The 18,792-nt window shown below is 37.0% G+C and overlaps 2 protein-coding genes across 2 annotated transcripts in view; one reads left to right on the plus strand and one right to left on the minus strand.

Moving 5' to 3' along the window:
- NT5DC1 (5'-nucleotidase domain containing 1) overlaps nt 1-18,792 on the minus strand; it is a 156,718-nt gene that overhangs the window by 130,737 nt on the left and 7,189 nt on the right. The window contains exon 6 of the mRNA XM_062572628.1: nt 15,047-15,128. Coding sequence (XP_062428612.1) covers nt 15,047-15,128 — 82 coding nt within the window. The remainder of the gene's footprint in view (nt 1-15,046; nt 15,129-18,792) is intronic.
- Nucleotides 106-8,818, plus strand: COL10A1 (collagen type X alpha 1 chain). Its single transcript, XM_062572627.1, has 2 exons — nt 106-250; nt 6,894-8,818. Exons 1-2 carry the CDS (start codon nt 112-114, stop codon nt 8,786-8,788), a joined length of 2,034 nt encoding a protein of 677 aa, XP_062428611.1. The 5' UTR covers nt 106-111; the 3' UTR covers nt 8,789-8,818.

The following is an 18,792-nucleotide window of genomic DNA, read 5'->3' on the forward strand; positions in this document are numbered from 1 at the left end:
TGAAGCTTTTAATAGCTTAAGAAAACCCATTTATTAATTCACAGAAAACTGATCAACTTTTCTCTGAAACAAAATTTTCCCCTCTTTCTAACACAGAACGGATTTGGGAACATGCATTTACAAATATCCTTGCTGCTGCTGCTTTGTCTGAACATTGTCCATGGTAGTGATGGATATTTTTCTGAGCGCTACCAGAAACAATCCAGTGTTAAGGGGCCACAGTTCCTACCATTCAATGTAAAAAGTCAAGGTAAGTTTACTAATTTTTTAATAATAAAATAACTTAAGCAGTTATTCCTAGTGTATCAATATATGAACAAAAGCTTTCTGTTTATAATATTGGTATTCAACTTCCATTGATAGTTTAGGTTTATTAAAGTAATATCATCACTGCTGAAAGAACTGAGAGTGACTCTGGCATCTGCCTCCTGTTGACAAAGATGCACGCTTGTCACAGACAATAGATGATAATTGATGGAGGGATACAAAAGAGGAACAAAACCATAGATCTAGTCTTAAGTACTACAAACAATCAAACAGCATCGAGTGCATAATTATGTATGATGTGCTAAAAATCTTCAAGTCTTTTGACTCAACCCTGTGGCTTTTAATAATACAGCATCCAGCTACAATATTCAGACAAAAACTGCTCAAAACACATGGTAGGTGTGAGTTTGAACATATATTTCATATATATGGATAAATGCAGAGCAGTTTAAACTCTCGGAAGGCAAAACAATTTCATATACATTCATAAAGATATAATAGAAACTCCTGTATCTTTATATACATGTGATTTCAGTTTATATTTTAAGTATCAGACTAATTTCTTATAGTAATACAACAATTCTACCTCTGCTATGAAAACTCTTCTTGATTTCAAAAATCAGTCTTATGATAGACTGCATAGACAATATATAATTGTACATGCTATAGGTAGAATGAAGATACCAGAAAGCAGATGTATCCTTGCTGCCTTCACAACTCATCTGTGAGGTTACTCTTAACTGTATACTGTATGAAAGTGCGTGAGCTCAGCTTTATTTTCAATATCTAGCGTTCACTCATGCCAAAGTCTTTTTAAAACTTGAAAATGCAAACTTCTAACTCCCTAGGTGCTGGTTATATTTGATGAATCATCCCCTTAAAGGATGATCAGTAGTCTCTGTTCAGTTATCTTCACTAAAATTAAGAATACTGAACCTTCCCTATTAATATCCCCCTCTCCTTCCAAGAATGGCATTCTTTTCTTCTGGACTTCATGACATTAGCCAGAATAGTTTTCACTTTTACTTTATCTCCCTTATATTTAATTGCAATAAGCTTACTTGGGCAGGAATGAGAAAACTGAATGAAGGACTCAGAAACAGTATTTGCAAACGAGCTCCTCCTTTCTTATGAGAAAAGGACATTTTAGACTGTCTAATTACAAAATATAGCAGCATAGTAGAAGCAGATCTGGAAAGCAACATACTTGCTGCTCAGCGCAGAGCATCCACACCATACACACAGGGGGCTCACTTCAGATGAGCTCCACTCCAATCCTGTGGACCAAATGCTCCTGAGTGGCACACACGAAACTCAAAGGGCAGTCCTAATGCCACCCCAAAAGACTCCAGCTCACATCTACCATGAATGCTCTGCAGTGGGGACTAGGGAACAGAAAGGAGAATAACTGGGAAATTTTCTCCAAAAAACACCAAAACACTATTACAACTTTATCCCTTGCCTTAAGCATGGGAACTTGCAGCACTCCCAGACTGAGTGAAGTGCGTTTTGGTACATACATATCAACAGCTGGTCCGAGGGTTTGTTAGCTGGAATCTCCACTGAATTAGAGTTTTATTTCCTCCTTCTCTGCTTTAACTCTTCCTAGTGTTTTTCCCTGACTTTATTCAGTATCCCTTATATACATATATACAGGCATGTACATATATGCATACACATATGCATACACACATATATAAAATATATGAAAGTAACCGAAATACACTGTTTACTTAATTCTCCTCTACAAATTTTCTTCATGTTTTTTTCCATCCAAACAAAACATCTGGAAAGAAGAAAACCAGCAGCAAATTAGAAAAATGGATGAGAAAGGTAGATAGGCAATGGATGAAAGGAAAGGAAAAATAAGTTATTTTGAACTAAATTTTCACTTTAAATACTTGAGTAACAGAGAATCTAATGTGTGTGTAACTTCATATTTAGAAAGATTGTATCTTTCTAAAGATTATATCAACCTGTAAAAATGTAAGATGTCCATTTAAGGAAAAGAACAAAGACTATATACTAGACTGCCAAAAGAATAACTACAATTTTACAGAATATGGAGTGCAGTCCTTCCTAATTTGCTTATTAAACCTTCATTTTGGGAACAAGCCTCAACATGGAGGACTGGAACCCATTATTACTCTTCATGTTGGAAAACAAGCATCCTACAGAGGATTTTTAGAAGAGTTTTAAGACAGCAAAATGTGTTAGAGATCATGGTTTCTAACCTGAGATGTTCACAGAAGAATAGACAGGGAAGTATAGAATCAAATTCATCACTTTTAATTGTATAGTTTTCTAGTGAGTTTTTACATACACAAGTAGTTTCAGTAGCATATTGCAAACTTTCTGTCATCGGTCACTTTTCATATCTGTTCACAAAACCTTAGCTCTAGACACTTAAGTTACTAGCAAGTTCTCTTCATGTTTTACATGGCTTTGTCAGAAAGCTGTCTGGAGCTAAATTTCAATTTAGGCCAAAAACTGGTGACCTGTAGCAACATGTGTAGATTGATCATACAATAGCATCTGACAGAAAACCTAGGACAAAAAGTCCTACATTCATTTCTGTAGGAGGCAGGCATGCATTTTAGAGGATTTGCCACAACATTAGAGCAAAATTGCCTTTGCAGTTCTCTGAGAGATGTTCTGCTGGGTATAAGCAACCTCAGTGTCCAAAATTAGTCTAAAAGCAGGTCCAGTTTGTGTGTGAGGCCTGCTGTGCAAAAAGTGTAGCTACAGAGAAACTAATCTCTACTACATGCACAACATCATTTCATATGAATGACAGCTCTACCACTTTGCTTTATGAAACACAGCAAACTGAAGTGAAGGATGAATTTACCAGAACTTGAAATATCTTCAGTTTAATTGCTCTTCCCTCTTCTATGCTAGTATTAACTACTTGAAAGAATATAGTATGAATGCAGAACTATTATTTAGTATTTTTAATTTACATTCTTTAATTTTATATTTTAAAAAAAGAGACAAATTCCAAAGGTAGGATTCTTCACCACTCGATAAAATGCATCTTTGTTAAAGAGAATCTTGTATAGCACCCACCAGACCAATAAAGCCAAATTATGTATTTCCTTAATTTTAATTTAGTAGACAATTAGCAATGTTGGGTGCAATTCCAGAGAGTGCTTCTGCTGGCAATTAAAATCTATTAAATAAAGCTTTATTTAATTTGATGAAATTATTTAACAGTATTAGAAATATCATTCTTAACAGCTCTCCAGTCAGAGCAAACTTTCCTTTTCTATGTGTACTTAGGGTTATCAATTTTTAAATATACTAGGACATTACTCATGATCTATTAGTTCATTGCACTGAAGTATTTGTGAAAGTCCTAGTTGAAAATAATTACAGATTTAAGTCTGACTGCTCAGCAGTATTTAAGCAAAATAATAAGGCTCTATTGCAGGTTAGGCTAAAATCTTCATACTTAATACATAAATATGGTTTGATTGCACTCAAGGTACATAAATCAACTTCGTATCAAGAGGCATGCCAATAAATATAGAACAGAAGCTAACCATTACTTCAATTTTCCTGGTAAAAATACTACTTCATTAATGTGTCCAGCTATTCTTCACTAGGAGGACTTAGCATTGTCTCTGGAAAGCACAACTATTAGACATTTTAACCTCTATGACAACATGAATACAGATAGATATTTTAGTATCTTATGCAAAAGGCAATATCCACCACAGTATATGTAATTTTCTATCTGTCCTAGGTTCATAAAATGAGGTAAAAAGCAATAGAGAGAAACACTCTGTAATTTGTTCCCCCTTCCTCCTCCTATAAAAAAGATGAAAGGGACAGCTATTACACAGGTCCAGTGTAATAGCTGTCTGTTACTCAAACATAGATGAATAAAATGAATGTTGCCTCATTGCAGATATTAAAATCACTCTAGCTCCTAAATGGCAAAATGCATTTCCCCTGGTAGGCCTGGACATAGTTCTTTGAGGTACAGTTAGGAAAGAGCAGACGTGGTTGAGGTCATTGCTGTCATCTGCCAAAGTACCCAGATAAATGCTTGGTTTTGGATTCCACTACTCCAAAAACTAGAATTCATGCAGTGGATGCAAAATAACTATTCTTTCCTTAACAGTTTACAATTGAACATCATTAGCTGAAGAACCTGTTTTGGTATTTGTACAGGGGTTTTAATCTGACCTGCCCATGTTCTCTCAACTCTTCTGTTATACAAAAAGGTAGTTTCTGAAGTCACTGGAATTTTGTTTCAGTATTAGAACCTATGGAATAAACTCAAGGGGGGCACATTCCTGTGCAGTAAGCTGTTTTCACTGATGGCAGCTCTGTCATCTGTGGTGGAAAAGAAATTGTAAAAAGCTGAAGGAACATTTACATGCCACTTCCACCGCAGGATATGTGTTAATTCTGCAGTGCTTAAGCCTCTCCCAACTTCATATGATGTTCTTAAAATTTGCCTATATTACAAAAAACAAACTTGCAATTGCACTCTACTGAATCCTAGAATTCAGCAGTAAGAAATCCAGGAATATCAGCTAGATAGTGAAGACTGCACGACACAGATTTTGCAATCTCTGTTGCAGGAGAGGAAGAAGGATATTTGCATTTTTAGTTTGTCAGTGAAGAGCAGGCATTGTTTTCTTCTATCTCCAGGCTTTTATGAGCTATCCTCCTTTTCATTGGCTTAACGGATGATGAGATAGCAAGGTGTGCAAACCAAGGTGATATATTTTTATGCTGCTTTTATGCATGAGCAAAAAGGATAATGTACTCTCTGTGCTTGGTAAATAAGAACAATTTTCCTGGCAATATAGGAAGAAAGCAACCCTGAAGATATCAAATCAAATGCACACACTCTATATTCTTTTTTTTGAAAATTTCATATGCACAAGAATAGTTTTCTTCTTACTATTTCATCTCATTTTTGATTTATCAAGACTAGCCAAGAAATGGAAAAAGTAATTTATTATCTAAGATACCATAGTCTTTGCACATGCTTTTATTCATACTCTATTCTCTCTGCAAGAGACTGAAGTGCCAACTTTTGCTGATCAGTTAACAGTTTTTTTTAAAGCCATCAAGCAGATTATATTGACACTAAAAAATCAAAATCCATGTTCCTCAGTCTTTTTATTTTTACCAGCTTTCTTAAATTATTATTCACCATAACTATGGTATTTCATTCTATAATGCCACTAGTTGCTGCATTTTACTAAAGTATTCTCCCAATATCCATTTTAATCTGCTCTGTAATATCCTACAAATCAACACCCTATTTCCAATAGGAAGCTGCAAATTCCCTCAAAGTACTCAGTACTCAGAAAAATGAGCACTGATCTTAAGGGTCGGTTTTTTAATAATTCCTCTACTGGTGACATCTAGTTAAGTGGCTCCATCTGCTGTTTTGATAACTAAGAAAAGCAAGTATCACCCCTCTTCCCCCCCTGCTCAAAAAAATCCACTAACCTAGTGAAATTCTAACTGTAATAAGGTGAATTGTCAGTTAAGATCTTGTTATTGAGAGAAAAGAAATTATTACTACAAATTGAATACTTCAAGATACTACTTGAAAATATCATTTTATGTTTACTAAAAAAATAAAGAACCATGACCTGTCTCTGGAGAAGGGAAAAAAGGCCAAAAGTCTCACCAGTGAAATGTAGAAGTTTCTTTTGTTTTTTTTGTTCAACATCAGGATACAAGTCTGATCATCATTAGAGCAGCTACTGAATTCAAGATTTTGGAGTCTGTTTTTTGGTTTTTTTTTTTTTTTTTTTTTTTTAGGTTTATTTATTTATTTAAGTTCTTTTTCCCCCAATATAGCAATATAGCATGACTACACGCTTAAAAAATAAACAAACAAACGAAAGATTTTGAAAAGATAGTAGGAGCATACCAATAACGTTACATCCAGTTGAGAAGACTGTCTGTTTGGGCAAATCATAAGCCTACAGCATTCTCAGGTTTATACACCACAGCAGCTTCATTTATGAAGCAAACCACTACTATAGACTGTAAAGAAGGTAAAGGAACAGCATTTTAACTCAAGAATACTAATTATTTTAGGGAAAATATAGCACAGTGCTGTTTTTGCTTTATAGAAAAGAATTCCATGAAAAAGTTAGCGAAGAAGCTTGCAAAGGGCAAAGCCAACAATTAGAAAAATTCTCCTTTACTCTGGTTGCACACTCCATCTACATATCCTCTGCACATCAGGCAGCAAGATTCAACTAACAAGAAAAACTCATTTCACTTCATCACTACTAAATCCCTTACCTATTCTCTTTCTTCTTTAAGAGTCTGCATCTATTTGCATAACATCCTTCAAGCCCTCTGATGCCCCTAAATGTATTCAATTCAAGACAATTTCTAGATGTCTTATCATTCACCACTCCTACAGCAAAACTATAGCACATTTGCTTCTGTTACTTAATCATGTCAGAACTTTGAGTTACTTTGTTCTGAACTTGAGATCAGGTCCTTAATGACTAACAACATTATTAGAAACTTCACTTTAGTGAGGTTAAAGTTAACCCTTCACATATTTACCATCATGCTACAGGTCAGCAAGTCTTATATAGTTGTCCTAATTGATGTTTTCTTCTTTCTCACAGGTGTGCAGATAAGGGGAGAACAAGGACCCCCTGGTCCCCCAGGCCCTATTGGACCAAGAGGACAACCAGGTCCTGCAGGAAAACCTGGATTTGGAAGTCCAGGTCCCCAGGGTCCCCCTGGGCCCCCTGGGCCTCCTGGATTCTCTGCTGTTGGAAAGCCCGGCATGCCAGGTCTACCAGGAAAGCCAGGAGACCGAGGATTAAATGGTGAGAAAGGAGATGCTGGACCAATTGGGCTCCCAGGAGCAAGAGGGCCACAAGGACCCCCTGGCATTCCCGGTCCTGCAGGACTATCCGTTCCTGGTAAGCCTGGACCACAAGGCCCTGCAGGAGCTCAAGGGCCAAGGGGTCTCCCTGGTGAGAAGGGAGAGCCAGGTATTCCTGGTATAAATGGACAAAAGGGAGAAAATGGATTTGGAGTGCCAGGTCGCCCAGGCAGCAGAGGACTTCCAGGCCCACAGGGACCCCGAGGCCTCCCTGGCCCTGCTGGGATAGGGAAGCCTGGTGAAAATGGTCTTCCAGGTCAGCCAGGTATGAAAGGCGACAGAGGTTTACCAGGTGCACCCGGAGCAGCTGGTATCCCAGGGCCCCAGGGCCCCCCAGGAGAACCCGGAGAACCAGGTGTTGGCAAGCCTGGACCAATTGGACCACCAGGAGCAGCAGGTATCCCTGGAGCTAAAGGACACCCTGGACCAGCAGGCTTGCCCGGATCCCCAGGTCTCCCCGGATTTGGAAAGCCAGGATTGCCAGGGATGAAGGGACACAGAGGGCCTGAAGGTCCTCCTGGTCTTCCAGGACCAAAAGGAGACCAAGGCCCAGCTGGTGCGTCAGGTGAACCAGGGCCTGCTGGACCACCAGGGAACATGGGCCCTCAAGGACTCAAAGGCTTACCTGGTGAAAATGGCCTACCTGGACCCAAAGGCGACACAGGCCCTGCAGGCCTTCCAGGATTCCCTGGAGCAAAAGGTGAAAGAGGCCTGCCAGGATTAGATGGAAAACCAGGATATCCAGGTGAACAGGGTCTTCCTGGTCCTAAAGGACACCCAGGTTTTCCAGGACCAAAAGGTGACACTGGCCACACTGGGTTACCCGGCTTGCCTGGTCCAATGGGCCCACAAGGAATTAAGGGTGTGCCAGGGATCAATGGTGAACAAGGCCCCAGAGGACCTTCAGGAATACCTGGAATCAGAGGCCCCATTGGGCCTCCTGGAATGCCAGGGGCCCCTGGTGCAAAAGGTGAGCCAGGAGCTCCAGGACTCCCTGGTCCAGCAGGTATTTCTACAAAAGGCTTAAGCGGACCCATGGGACCACCTGGACCTCCTGGCCCTAAGGGTAACAATGGAGAGCCTGGCTTGCCAGGCCCCCCAGGTCCTCCTGGTCCCCCTGGTCAAGCTGTCATCCCACAGATGCCAGAAAGCTATGTTAAATCAGGCGAGTCTCGAGACCTATCAGGAATGTCTTTTATGAAAGCAGGAGTAAATCAAGCCCTTACAGGAATGCCAGTATCTGCTTTCAGTGTTATCCTCTCAAAAGCCTACCCAGGGGCAACAGTTCCTATCAAATTTGATAAGATCTTGTACAATAGGCAGCAACACTATGACCCCAGAACAGGAATCTTCACCTGCAGGATCCCTGGACTTTACTATTTCTCCTATCATGTACATGCAAAAGGAACAAATGTTTGGGTTGCACTCTACAAAAATGGTTCTCCGCTCATGTATACTTATGATGAGTATAAGAAAGGATACCTTGACCAGGCTTCTGGCAGTGCTGTAATTGATCTCATGGAGAATGATCAAGTATGGCTCCAGCTGCCCAATTCAGAATCTAATGGTCTGTATTCTTCTGACTATGTTCACTCCTCTTTCTCAGGTTTCTTATTTGCTCATATCTAACAATGTCCCACTAATGCAGACCAGACACTCCCTCCTTCAGACCATTTTAATTGGGCCCTGACTTGATATGTTATTAGCAAGTCATGCAAATACAATTTTGCAACAGAAAAGAAAGAGTGAGAGGTGGAAGAAATTGGTTCAAACCTAATAAAATAATATTGTATGTTTTTAGAAGATTGTCATAGAAATTTATTTCTGAACACTTTGTTTCAAATGATGATCAATTGTCCAACTGAATGCAACATTAAAAGTTTATGAATTAATATGATGCACTTGTATTTTTTTTTTTAAGAAGAAAATCAGTATTTCTAACTTTCATTTCTCCGAATGTGCAAAGCAGCCATTCTGTGATTCAGGATCATACTTCACTGCACCTGAGTTAATGGAAGGTATTGTTCAAAGTAAATAGTTTCAGATATAGTGTGCTCATCACAACAGTCAGAAAATATACTTAACGAACATTAGTTTGCTCTCAGCTTCATCTTTAACCTATAAAACTGGGGTCAAGAAACACAACTCTAATATAGGACATGTCATACACAACAGTTTTAATTTCATTCAGCTTTTTTTATTAAATAAAATCACTCTTAGTAAATTTAGAAATTATTGCCTATTTCTGAAGAGTTAAGAATTTCAGTATAGGAAAAAGCAATCAGATTTGAAACCTAGAAATCCACTCAAGTACTTTTCTTAAGGAATGTTTTGTAATCTCTATCAATACGCTTGTTCAATATTTCAAGCTCCTAATTAATATTCTGTAAAATTACAATATTCAGAGTACAGTAAAGCGTATCTATCACTAAATCTGCCAGAGCACATCTTCACAAATATTCAGACCTCATATATTCAGTACATAAGGCTATGTTTTAAAGTTCTGTGATATTACTATTTTTCACTAAAGCAAAACACCCAAGGCTTATTTTCTTGTGCACATTTGAAACCTGAAAGCACTTGATAAAATGTTGATATTAATAAAAATAGTCAAGGAACCTTTAAGTTGATCCATCATTAGTGAGACTATATAGTTTCAGAAACTGTAATGAACTACCAAGAAAGTAACTTTGCAGAATTGTTTCTGCTCCCTTTACTAAGGACTGCTGGGTAAGGAAATCTGTGGCTTAGGCTATAATTTGGTAAAGTAACAAGTAAAATCTGAACTGCTTACTTAGCAGCCAAGTAGACCTAGGCAAGTGAAATTGGTTACACTATTACAAATATTACATACAAATGTTTGTACAGAAATAATATAATGGACAGTACCACAAGTTAAAAGTAGCAATTCTGTGATACTTCCTTCTTTCAAGCCAAAATACAGCTCAAGATACTTCAGTCTGAAATGTCATTCTTCATCTTTCCACTTTATTACTTTAAACAAAAACTTAATTACAGATCTGCTAAGAATTCTCTTTTTGTACTACAAATGTTTTCCTATGCAGTCACTTGCATAATTTCGTGAATTCATCTTTCCAATATTTAAACATAGTATGTGCTGCTGCCAATACATTCAACCGATCTGGCACTTTTGTTTCAGAAACAACTAGAGTCTGGGTACTGGAAATGGAAAAAACTGCTCAGTAGTTGTAAAGTTTTGATTAATTGCTTTATATATGAAATGCAGGCCAAAGCACATGTTTAAAATTACCTGAGATGCTTGGTGTCCAGCAGTACACTACTATCCTGTGATTCTAATTAACTAGTCTTCCCACAGTAAACTTGAAAGTAAAGTTCACTAGTACTTACCTTGCATCCACTTTAAACGAAACTAGATTTTGCGCTTTTATGGCTTTGCTCCTCCAGGGAGTATATAGGACCTCAGATAAGTCTACAAATTAGTACCTGAGGCCTGTCTTTTTGATGACTTTTCCTTCATAAGTATCCAGACATTAAGAAAACAACCCACCACACTGAAGACCTAGAGATTACACAGTAAATGTTAATACAAATACATCTTATATCTTGATTTTAGCTTTGGATTCATGACCTAGAAGGAATCTTGAGAGGGTTTTTAAGATTCTCAATCATTATAAAGAATATAAATCATATTATATTTATCAGAAGATAAAACATATATCAAAGAAGAGGTAAACCTATTTACATGCAGCTGAAGGTAGAAGGGAAGACTACTGGAAAATAAATACATGACCTCTGCATGCCGGACTTTGCAAGAGGTAGATGCAATCAGGCAACAATATGGGTAATAGTCATATGATAACCTCATATGGCCCAGACAAAATGGTCAAAAATCACAATGCCCCTCAGCTTCTCTCTGTGGGAGACAGTATTTCTGAAGCACTTTTTTTGTGTTCGTCTTACAGGTCTGCTTTTATTTTTTGTTTTTTAATATTTTTTCCACAAGAAGATTAGCAACCTATCAAAAGATAAAGGTCTTTCAAAAATGTCAGTTTTCAGGATCATGGCATTAAAGGGAAAAAAAATCCTACATGAGATTAAAATAATAGCATGAGTGTCTGCAAGAGCACCAAAACTCTTGTGCAAAGGCTGCAGAAAGATTTCTAAATTTCAGCAGCTCTCAAATTGTTACTGAATGCATGACATACCCCAATGATCCCTTCTGTTTTTAACTGAAAAATCCAGGAGAAAAGTGTAACAAATTTGTTTGCTCTTATCTTTGTTGCCATTTTCAGAATTAAGACAAATGGTCTCTTTTCTCTGACCTCTACCAACATTAAAAATTCCTAATTTTTAAAGAATTCTTTCCTTTTGGCCAGAAAAACCACTTTGCTTTTTGTTTTTTGTATTTAAACCTGTATGTAAAGCATAGAGGTATCACAGACATCTAGATAAATTATCCTCTGTCAAGACAATAGGGTAATACCATAAGCTTGTGATTATAAAGTGTATGTGTGTGTGACAGAGAGAGAGGGAGTGCTTGGGGAGAGGATAGAGTATTTTAGAAAGATCTGAAGTTTTCCCCCCCAAAATCACATTTCACATGCATAAACATGGTTTTTCAGAATACTGATCAATTACATCAAAAATAGACAGATAAAATGCAAATTATTTTTTAAAAAGGTTTTATGTCTAGCACTTTCTTTTCTCACTTTTTTTGTTTTGAAGATACTCAGTGACAAATTTCTCAGATGCATCCTTGAAACCTGACAGCATATCCTATCAAGCTTTCTTATGGAAAACTGATGAAGACTCCTTTATTTTCAGCATAAAATATAACCGTATGAGACAACTGAAAATACTATAGGTGTATAATTAAACTATATAGCTGCAGTGGCAGTAGTTACCAGAAGTGTCAGGGAAATGATAGGGAAAGACAACTATGTAAGTGAGAGAGAAATCAGATTTTAAGAGACATTCTATAGAACTCTGACTTAAGAAGTTTTAATAGGAATCTTCTTTCTGCAGAAACTACAGATTTTTCTGTAAAAATCACCAAATCTGAAATATTTTGATGTGGAAATGCTTTTAGAGTACTTAAAGCCCTCATTACTCCTCTTAAGATCAAATTTCATTTCCATAATATATTGTGGGCAGAGGCATAATTATACAGTGTAAATCATATTGCCACACGGCATTTCCTGTAAAATTGCTCTTTACTAATTAATACATTGAGAAATTGAAAATAAGCTAAATGAAACACACATGAAGCGATATGAATCACCTTAAAGCAATAAAACATCCCAGTCTTAAGTGAAACTTAAGTTTTACAAAAAGGATCCTCACAAAATTGCTATCTGTAACGATGTAAAAGTCGAGTGTCTACTCTTGTAAGTATTCTTAGGTAAGAAATGACCATTCTGAAAATGAGAATGTCGACATTCACTACTATTTTGTCATTGTGCTTTTACTGTTTTGCCACCATGCTTTTCTAATAACATTTTTAATAAAGCTCACCCAGTTTTGGGGGGTCCTCCTTCACAAAAAGGGGATCTGAATAAGACAACTATTTAGGATCTTAGGTTCTTTCTCCAAGCCTCAGTTCGTCACTTCCTTACAAGGAGAAGAGGGAGTTAATAGCCTGCATTAAGCTGAGAGTCAGGATGATCATGGCTATCTGAAAGAACCATCCAAAAAAAGAAAAAAGGCTATTATCTGAGGCAATTACCATGGCTAAGACAATGAAAGGCAAAATTCACCAGACACCTGACTAAGGATCAAAGAAATCATGTGAAAAAGAGAAGGGACACAGAGAAACAAGGGCATACTGACAACAAACCTGGAGGCAGAGTGACTTGCAAACACTTTATGGATTTCAAAAAATAAAACTGCCAGTCGTTCTGCTCCATCACTGACAATGGCATTACTAAGACAGCAGACTTGGGAACTTTACGTCTTATCAACAGACCACTTAATAAGTTTGCTTTACAAAATTTACCTTGAATACCTGTAAATGAGCACTATTTTTCTCTAAAGGGTTAAACCCTTTGCAAGGCATTGAGGGCATGGAGTTAAGTCAAGAGCCTGTGGTTTGCAGGCCCAGGCTCTGGGCTGAAAAAGACCGTGGGACTTCCTGGTATGTAGAAATTGGGCCAGAGCCAGCTTTAAGAGCTTCCTCTGGAAGTAATGCTTAAGCTTGCAGCTGAGGGACACACTACAACAAGAAGACTTGTATCATTATTTCCATTCCACAGAGGAGAACCTGAAGCAAAAAGAGATACTCCATGGGAATATCACAGGTATATGGTATAAAAGGAAATAATCTGAAATTTCATTACTGTTGTGCATGTGCCTTATAGTTTTTGTAATAGAGAAGCCTATTAAAATTAAGGTGCAAGTGTATTAAACCAACAATTTTGGCAGTTACTAGAAAGGATCCATTTGTATGCAGGTTCCATACTTACATACACAAACCTACTTACAACAGGTAGATATAGGCATATGTATATATACACACACATATACATAAACACATAATTATTTATATGTTTTTTGAGACCAGACTTCAAATTCTTTTTCATTCCTTTCCAAAGAACACTTTTTATATTATTTTTTTACAGAACTCTGCATAATCTACATCTTAAAAAAAAAGTCATGATTTGAAAAAGTATTAATATAAAATCTAAATAAATATGGTTACAGTTGATTACAATTGATTTTCTTTAATATCAGCCAAAAACAGAGGATGCTTTAATCTCATATATGAATAAGTTGAGTTCATGGAGGAATTCTTAACTACCATACATACTCTCACCTTCAAAGGAGACACAAAAAGAGCAACAAACAAAAACACTTGAGATGTATATAGCTGTCTTTGACAGTATACATTCTGACATCAGCTTCTAGTTTTGTTTGGAACCCCTTTGAGACAATTTTTTTTCAGTTACATTTGAAAAAATACTATAAATCCGATTGCATATTTCAACATAAACTACATCTCTGGCGAACAGAAGACAAACTTTAAGAAGATTTAAACTATACTAGTGTCTAATGAGTGTTTTATCAACAGAGGTAATTCTATCAGAAAACATTGTCAGCAAACATGATACAGAATTCAGAATCAAGCTGCATATAATGTTTTTACCAAAAAAATCATAGCTAAAATAATTTTATTTAATTGTGCACACATGCAAAAGCATTAGATTTGTACTCCACTTATATTACTTTATATACCTAATAGAAACTCAGGAGTTTAGTCTGTGAAAGAAGGAAAACCATTTCTAGCTGAAGGAATTCAAGTTATTTATCAATTCTGATATATACTACACTTTCAGGAGAGATGGCTCTTATTTTTAAAATGATAAAAAAACACTCTGCAATTTCTGGTTAATTTAAGAGAATTTCAAAATATCTCAAAAAAGTGGAAAATAACAGTCTTCTCACCATTGTCTCAACTGACTACATAAGGAATCCTGATCAAAACCAGAGTGCTAAAAGAAATTTATTAGATAGCAGTTTCTTAAGTTTTCTCAATGCATTTTATTTGTGACTACAAGAACACAAGGAGCAATAGAGTTAAAATACAGTTCAAGGATGTCCACACTACAGTATCAATCATAGGAGGATGTCCACACTACAGTATCAATCATAGGAGGAAACTATTCTGCCCTTTGAATTCAGTGAAATAGCATATCATGAGTGTTTTTAAGGATATCAAAACAATTCCAGCTACACTAGATATAAATACTAACAGTATTTCAGCATAAACATGTCTACTATTCAGCAATTTATAGGCTTAAAAAGTAAAATCTGTGTTGAGTAAAATACAAGACACTTAAAGATCTCTGCCCTGGCAAGTATATACAATATTTTCAGCTATTATAGTAAGTTTTCAGTGAACCCACTTACCTTTAAAAGCTGATATTTTATAATTATGTTGGACCGCAGCCACCATGTCCTTCCAAAAGTCATATTTTTTCTGACTGTCATGCTGTAAGAGTCAATGGAACCTAGTCATTACATCAACTATCAGTTATTTTTAAGCTCACATATTGAGACAATGATAGGGATGCCATGAATAAATTAAAGGATTTTGCAAAGGAGTAAAACAGTCTTAGGCAGTAGGATTTGGGAGCCCAGGACTCAGCACCTAGCTTGACTGTGAACTCTGGGTAACCACAGACCTTCCTTCTTCAGTAGAATATGATGTGGAAAGGAGGTAGCGATGACAAAGGAGAAAGGATTAATATTTGTGAGGAACTCTAAAACACTGCAGCAAAGAGGAGCATTAAGTGGAACAGCAACTTACTGAATGAGCCATTCTACTGATATTTGGGAAAAAGAAGTTCCTGGGGCTGCATATTCTGTACTTAATTAGCAAGCTGACATTATCTAAAGTCTGGCACTCGTATCACCTTCCATCCTTTGAACTGGCACAAACATTCACTAGAATTTAGTGGTCATGTCCTTCTGTCAGTAACTCCACCCCAAACACAATATAAAATATTTAGCCAGAAGCCAGGCTGAGCAGTACTGTGTTGCATTGTACTTTCAGACTGCCAAACACCAGCTCTGGCAGAACGACAGGGAAAAGCAATCTGTTCTTACAGTTTCTCGCTATTCCTAGAAAGCTGTCCTAGGAATAGAGTGCAGAAATGCTCCACTTAACCTCAACTGCCCTTTCAGGATCTTGTAAAGGGAGAGAAAAAGCTTCTAAACTAGCTGAGTCCAAGAGCACTCTCAAACACTACGAACTGTAAGAGCACTGAATTAAACATGGATGCCACAAGGCAACCAGATGACATTACAGAGTAGAGAGTTAATTATGGAGCTCTTAAGAAGTGCTCAGTTTCAAGGTACAGGGCAGCAGTAAGCAGGTAGTATAGTCTGGAATACCTTTAAGTTTGTACATTGTGGAAATTATTTTTATACTGTTGTTACAGGCTTTCCACACCTGCATTAGCAGAAATTTTGATGCATCTGTTGACAGATTTCATGTCATTGTCCTCTATGTTCTGAATCTGTCAGCCCACTTCTGCACTGATACATGAAAAACGACCCACTCTGTAAGCATAAGGTGCTTTCAAGAGCTGGAAAAGTTCAGAAACTGAAAAAACCTTAATGTCTCCAACAAAAAACATGGAGTTTGTATCTATGGAAGTAAATTGCTATTTCAGACCTAATCTGCCATTGCATCTTCTGGACGAACAGTTTGCCTTTGATTTGACAACTAGCAAGTTGTAATATCAAGACATATGATTATTTTTTATACTTATTAATATTAACATATAATATACATATTATATATTAATTAATAAATTATCTATATTTATTATTATTTATAACTATTATTATTTATATTTATTATTCTGACTAACCAGGACTATGGTTAATCTACCTCAGGTTAAGAGCAGGAAAGATTTAATGTGGTGGCTTTTAACTTAATTTTTAGCAATTTCCATGGCAAACTATGGTAAAGATATGTTAAAGGACTAATACATAAAACAATAGGCTCTGTATATGTCAAATTTCAGTTAGCTGCTAGCCAAGTTCATTACTCAAAGTTGTGTTCAAGAGATGTCAAAGAACACCTACCTCTGGTGGTGATAGTACTTGCCTACCACTTTTAACAGACAGATTAACTGTCAGCTCCCCTCATACTTCATGTGATTGACCTTTCCCTAGTTTTTTTTTTTTTTAATTAGTGAAATGAGCTAACATTAGAGTGTTGTTCTGCGGATTAACGGTTCCTAGTTTAAATACAGGTACTCTTCCTTCAAAACACAGTTGACCTCAGAGAAGAGTAAAATAATTGTCAGACTAGCTCCCTGCAAATCCACAGCTGTTGCACTAAGATATACAAGAACACAGACCACTATCCAGCAAGCAGAGGCAGAACTGGGCGCAGGCCCATTCAGCCCATCATGAAGCACTGATTATCAAATGTGATTTCACTAGCTGAATTATCAGACAAGGAAAGATTCCACGCAGGGCTTTACTGCAAAGGTCCAAGTCACTGAGAAGCTCCTCTGCTTTGCCTGAAAACATGCAGGAGCCCTGGACAGGCCAGAAGCAGTTTTGTTCGTAACCGTATAGAGTGGCCCAGGATCCACTCCATATCTAACCCATTCTGAACCCCAAGCCTAGAAGTTCTGTCTGCTTCCAGTAAGAAACTTTCTTGATCCTAAAATATTTTCTGGAAAGGGGATGAAAAATAGCCGTTACTGAACAGGCTCCCACAACAGGAAGAAGAAGCCTCCATTTTCTTTTAAAAAAATGGAAGAAAATATGATGGTCTCTAACCCCTCAAGAAAATAGCTTAACAATTGCAGCATGTGTCCAGGGCATGACTGCTGGAGAGATTTAAGCCCACCATCTCCTGTCTTGTATCCTGAATCATCTGACTGATGGTAATATCCGAAGAAATTACTTTAGTCCTCCTGTTGAAACTGGACCAATATGGAGTAAAATATTCCAAAATTGCTAGCTGATAAAGAAGATGTATGATCCAATGAAACAAGACATGGGTTTAATTCTCTCAGGCTGAAGACAGGGTCAGTGTTCCAGCTTGTGAACTAATAAACTGGATGGGCATGAGTGTTACACACAGGCTATGACATGCTTCAGCACCACTCTTCTCTGAATAAATAGATGACTTGCCCTGAGACTATATTACGTATAAAACAAAATAATACAATAAAAACGTCACTTCTGAGGGAGGGTTCTAAGCTGCGGATAGCTGGGGAAGGAGATTAATCAAGCACTAAAATCACATTAAGAGTCTTATGATGCTCCTACCCTCATTCTCCCTATAAGCTACCTTTAGATGACTCTTCATGTAGCATGTGATCTTAGGCAGCAATTTACTCAGCATGCTATTTTGGAGTGGAGCAGCAAGCAGGCAACACCAGAAGGGAGTGCAGACTCACCTCTCTCATTCCTTCTGAATCCACTTTGCACACAAAGTTTAGGAACTCCAATTTTTAATGGTTTAGTGCTTTGGTATCTTTAGCCAGTAGCTTACAGCCAAAAGATTACAGCAGTATTCTACTGCTGCAAAGATATTTACTCTATAGGAAGAACCTCCTCCTTCCCCCAGCTGCCAACAAGATTAAGATAAGGGATCCTATAACCCAACTGAATCTAAGGACATTAAACTTTACAGGTAGAATTTAGGACATACTGTCTGTCTATAAAGTACTGAAAAAAGTTCAAGTAATTGTGTTTTTTGTTCTGAGAATTTAACTTACTGCATAGCAGAACAAAACTACCATAACAACACAACAAAATCAGCTACTACTCTAGAGGTGTATTTATATCAGATCAATATATTTAAAACAAAAAACAAGTCTGAGGAGGGAATTAAGCTTTCAATGTATTTAACAATCCTGCAAATTAGCAAATCATATTATCCAGAATATAATTCAAATATCATCAAATATAATTCAAGGAGATCTTAAGAACAATATTCTGCATATCCACGAGCAAACTTAAGCAAAAGGTATTTACCTATTCTTATGTTAGTTATTTGTGCCCTCTAGTGGAAATAAATGTATTTGAACTTTGCCATGTGTCTCACAATTAGTTTGGGAGAAAACTTTAATATGTTATAAATCCAGAATGAAAAGTTCCCAGGCAGAAAAAGAAAACAAAGC

The sequence above is a fragment of the Rhea pennata genome, chromosome 3, assembly GCF_028389875.1.
Source record: "Rhea pennata isolate bPtePen1 chromosome 3, bPtePen1.pri, whole genome shotgun sequence".
Classification (NCBI taxonomy): Eukaryota; Metazoa; Chordata; class Aves; order Rheiformes; family Rheidae; genus Rhea; species Rhea pennata.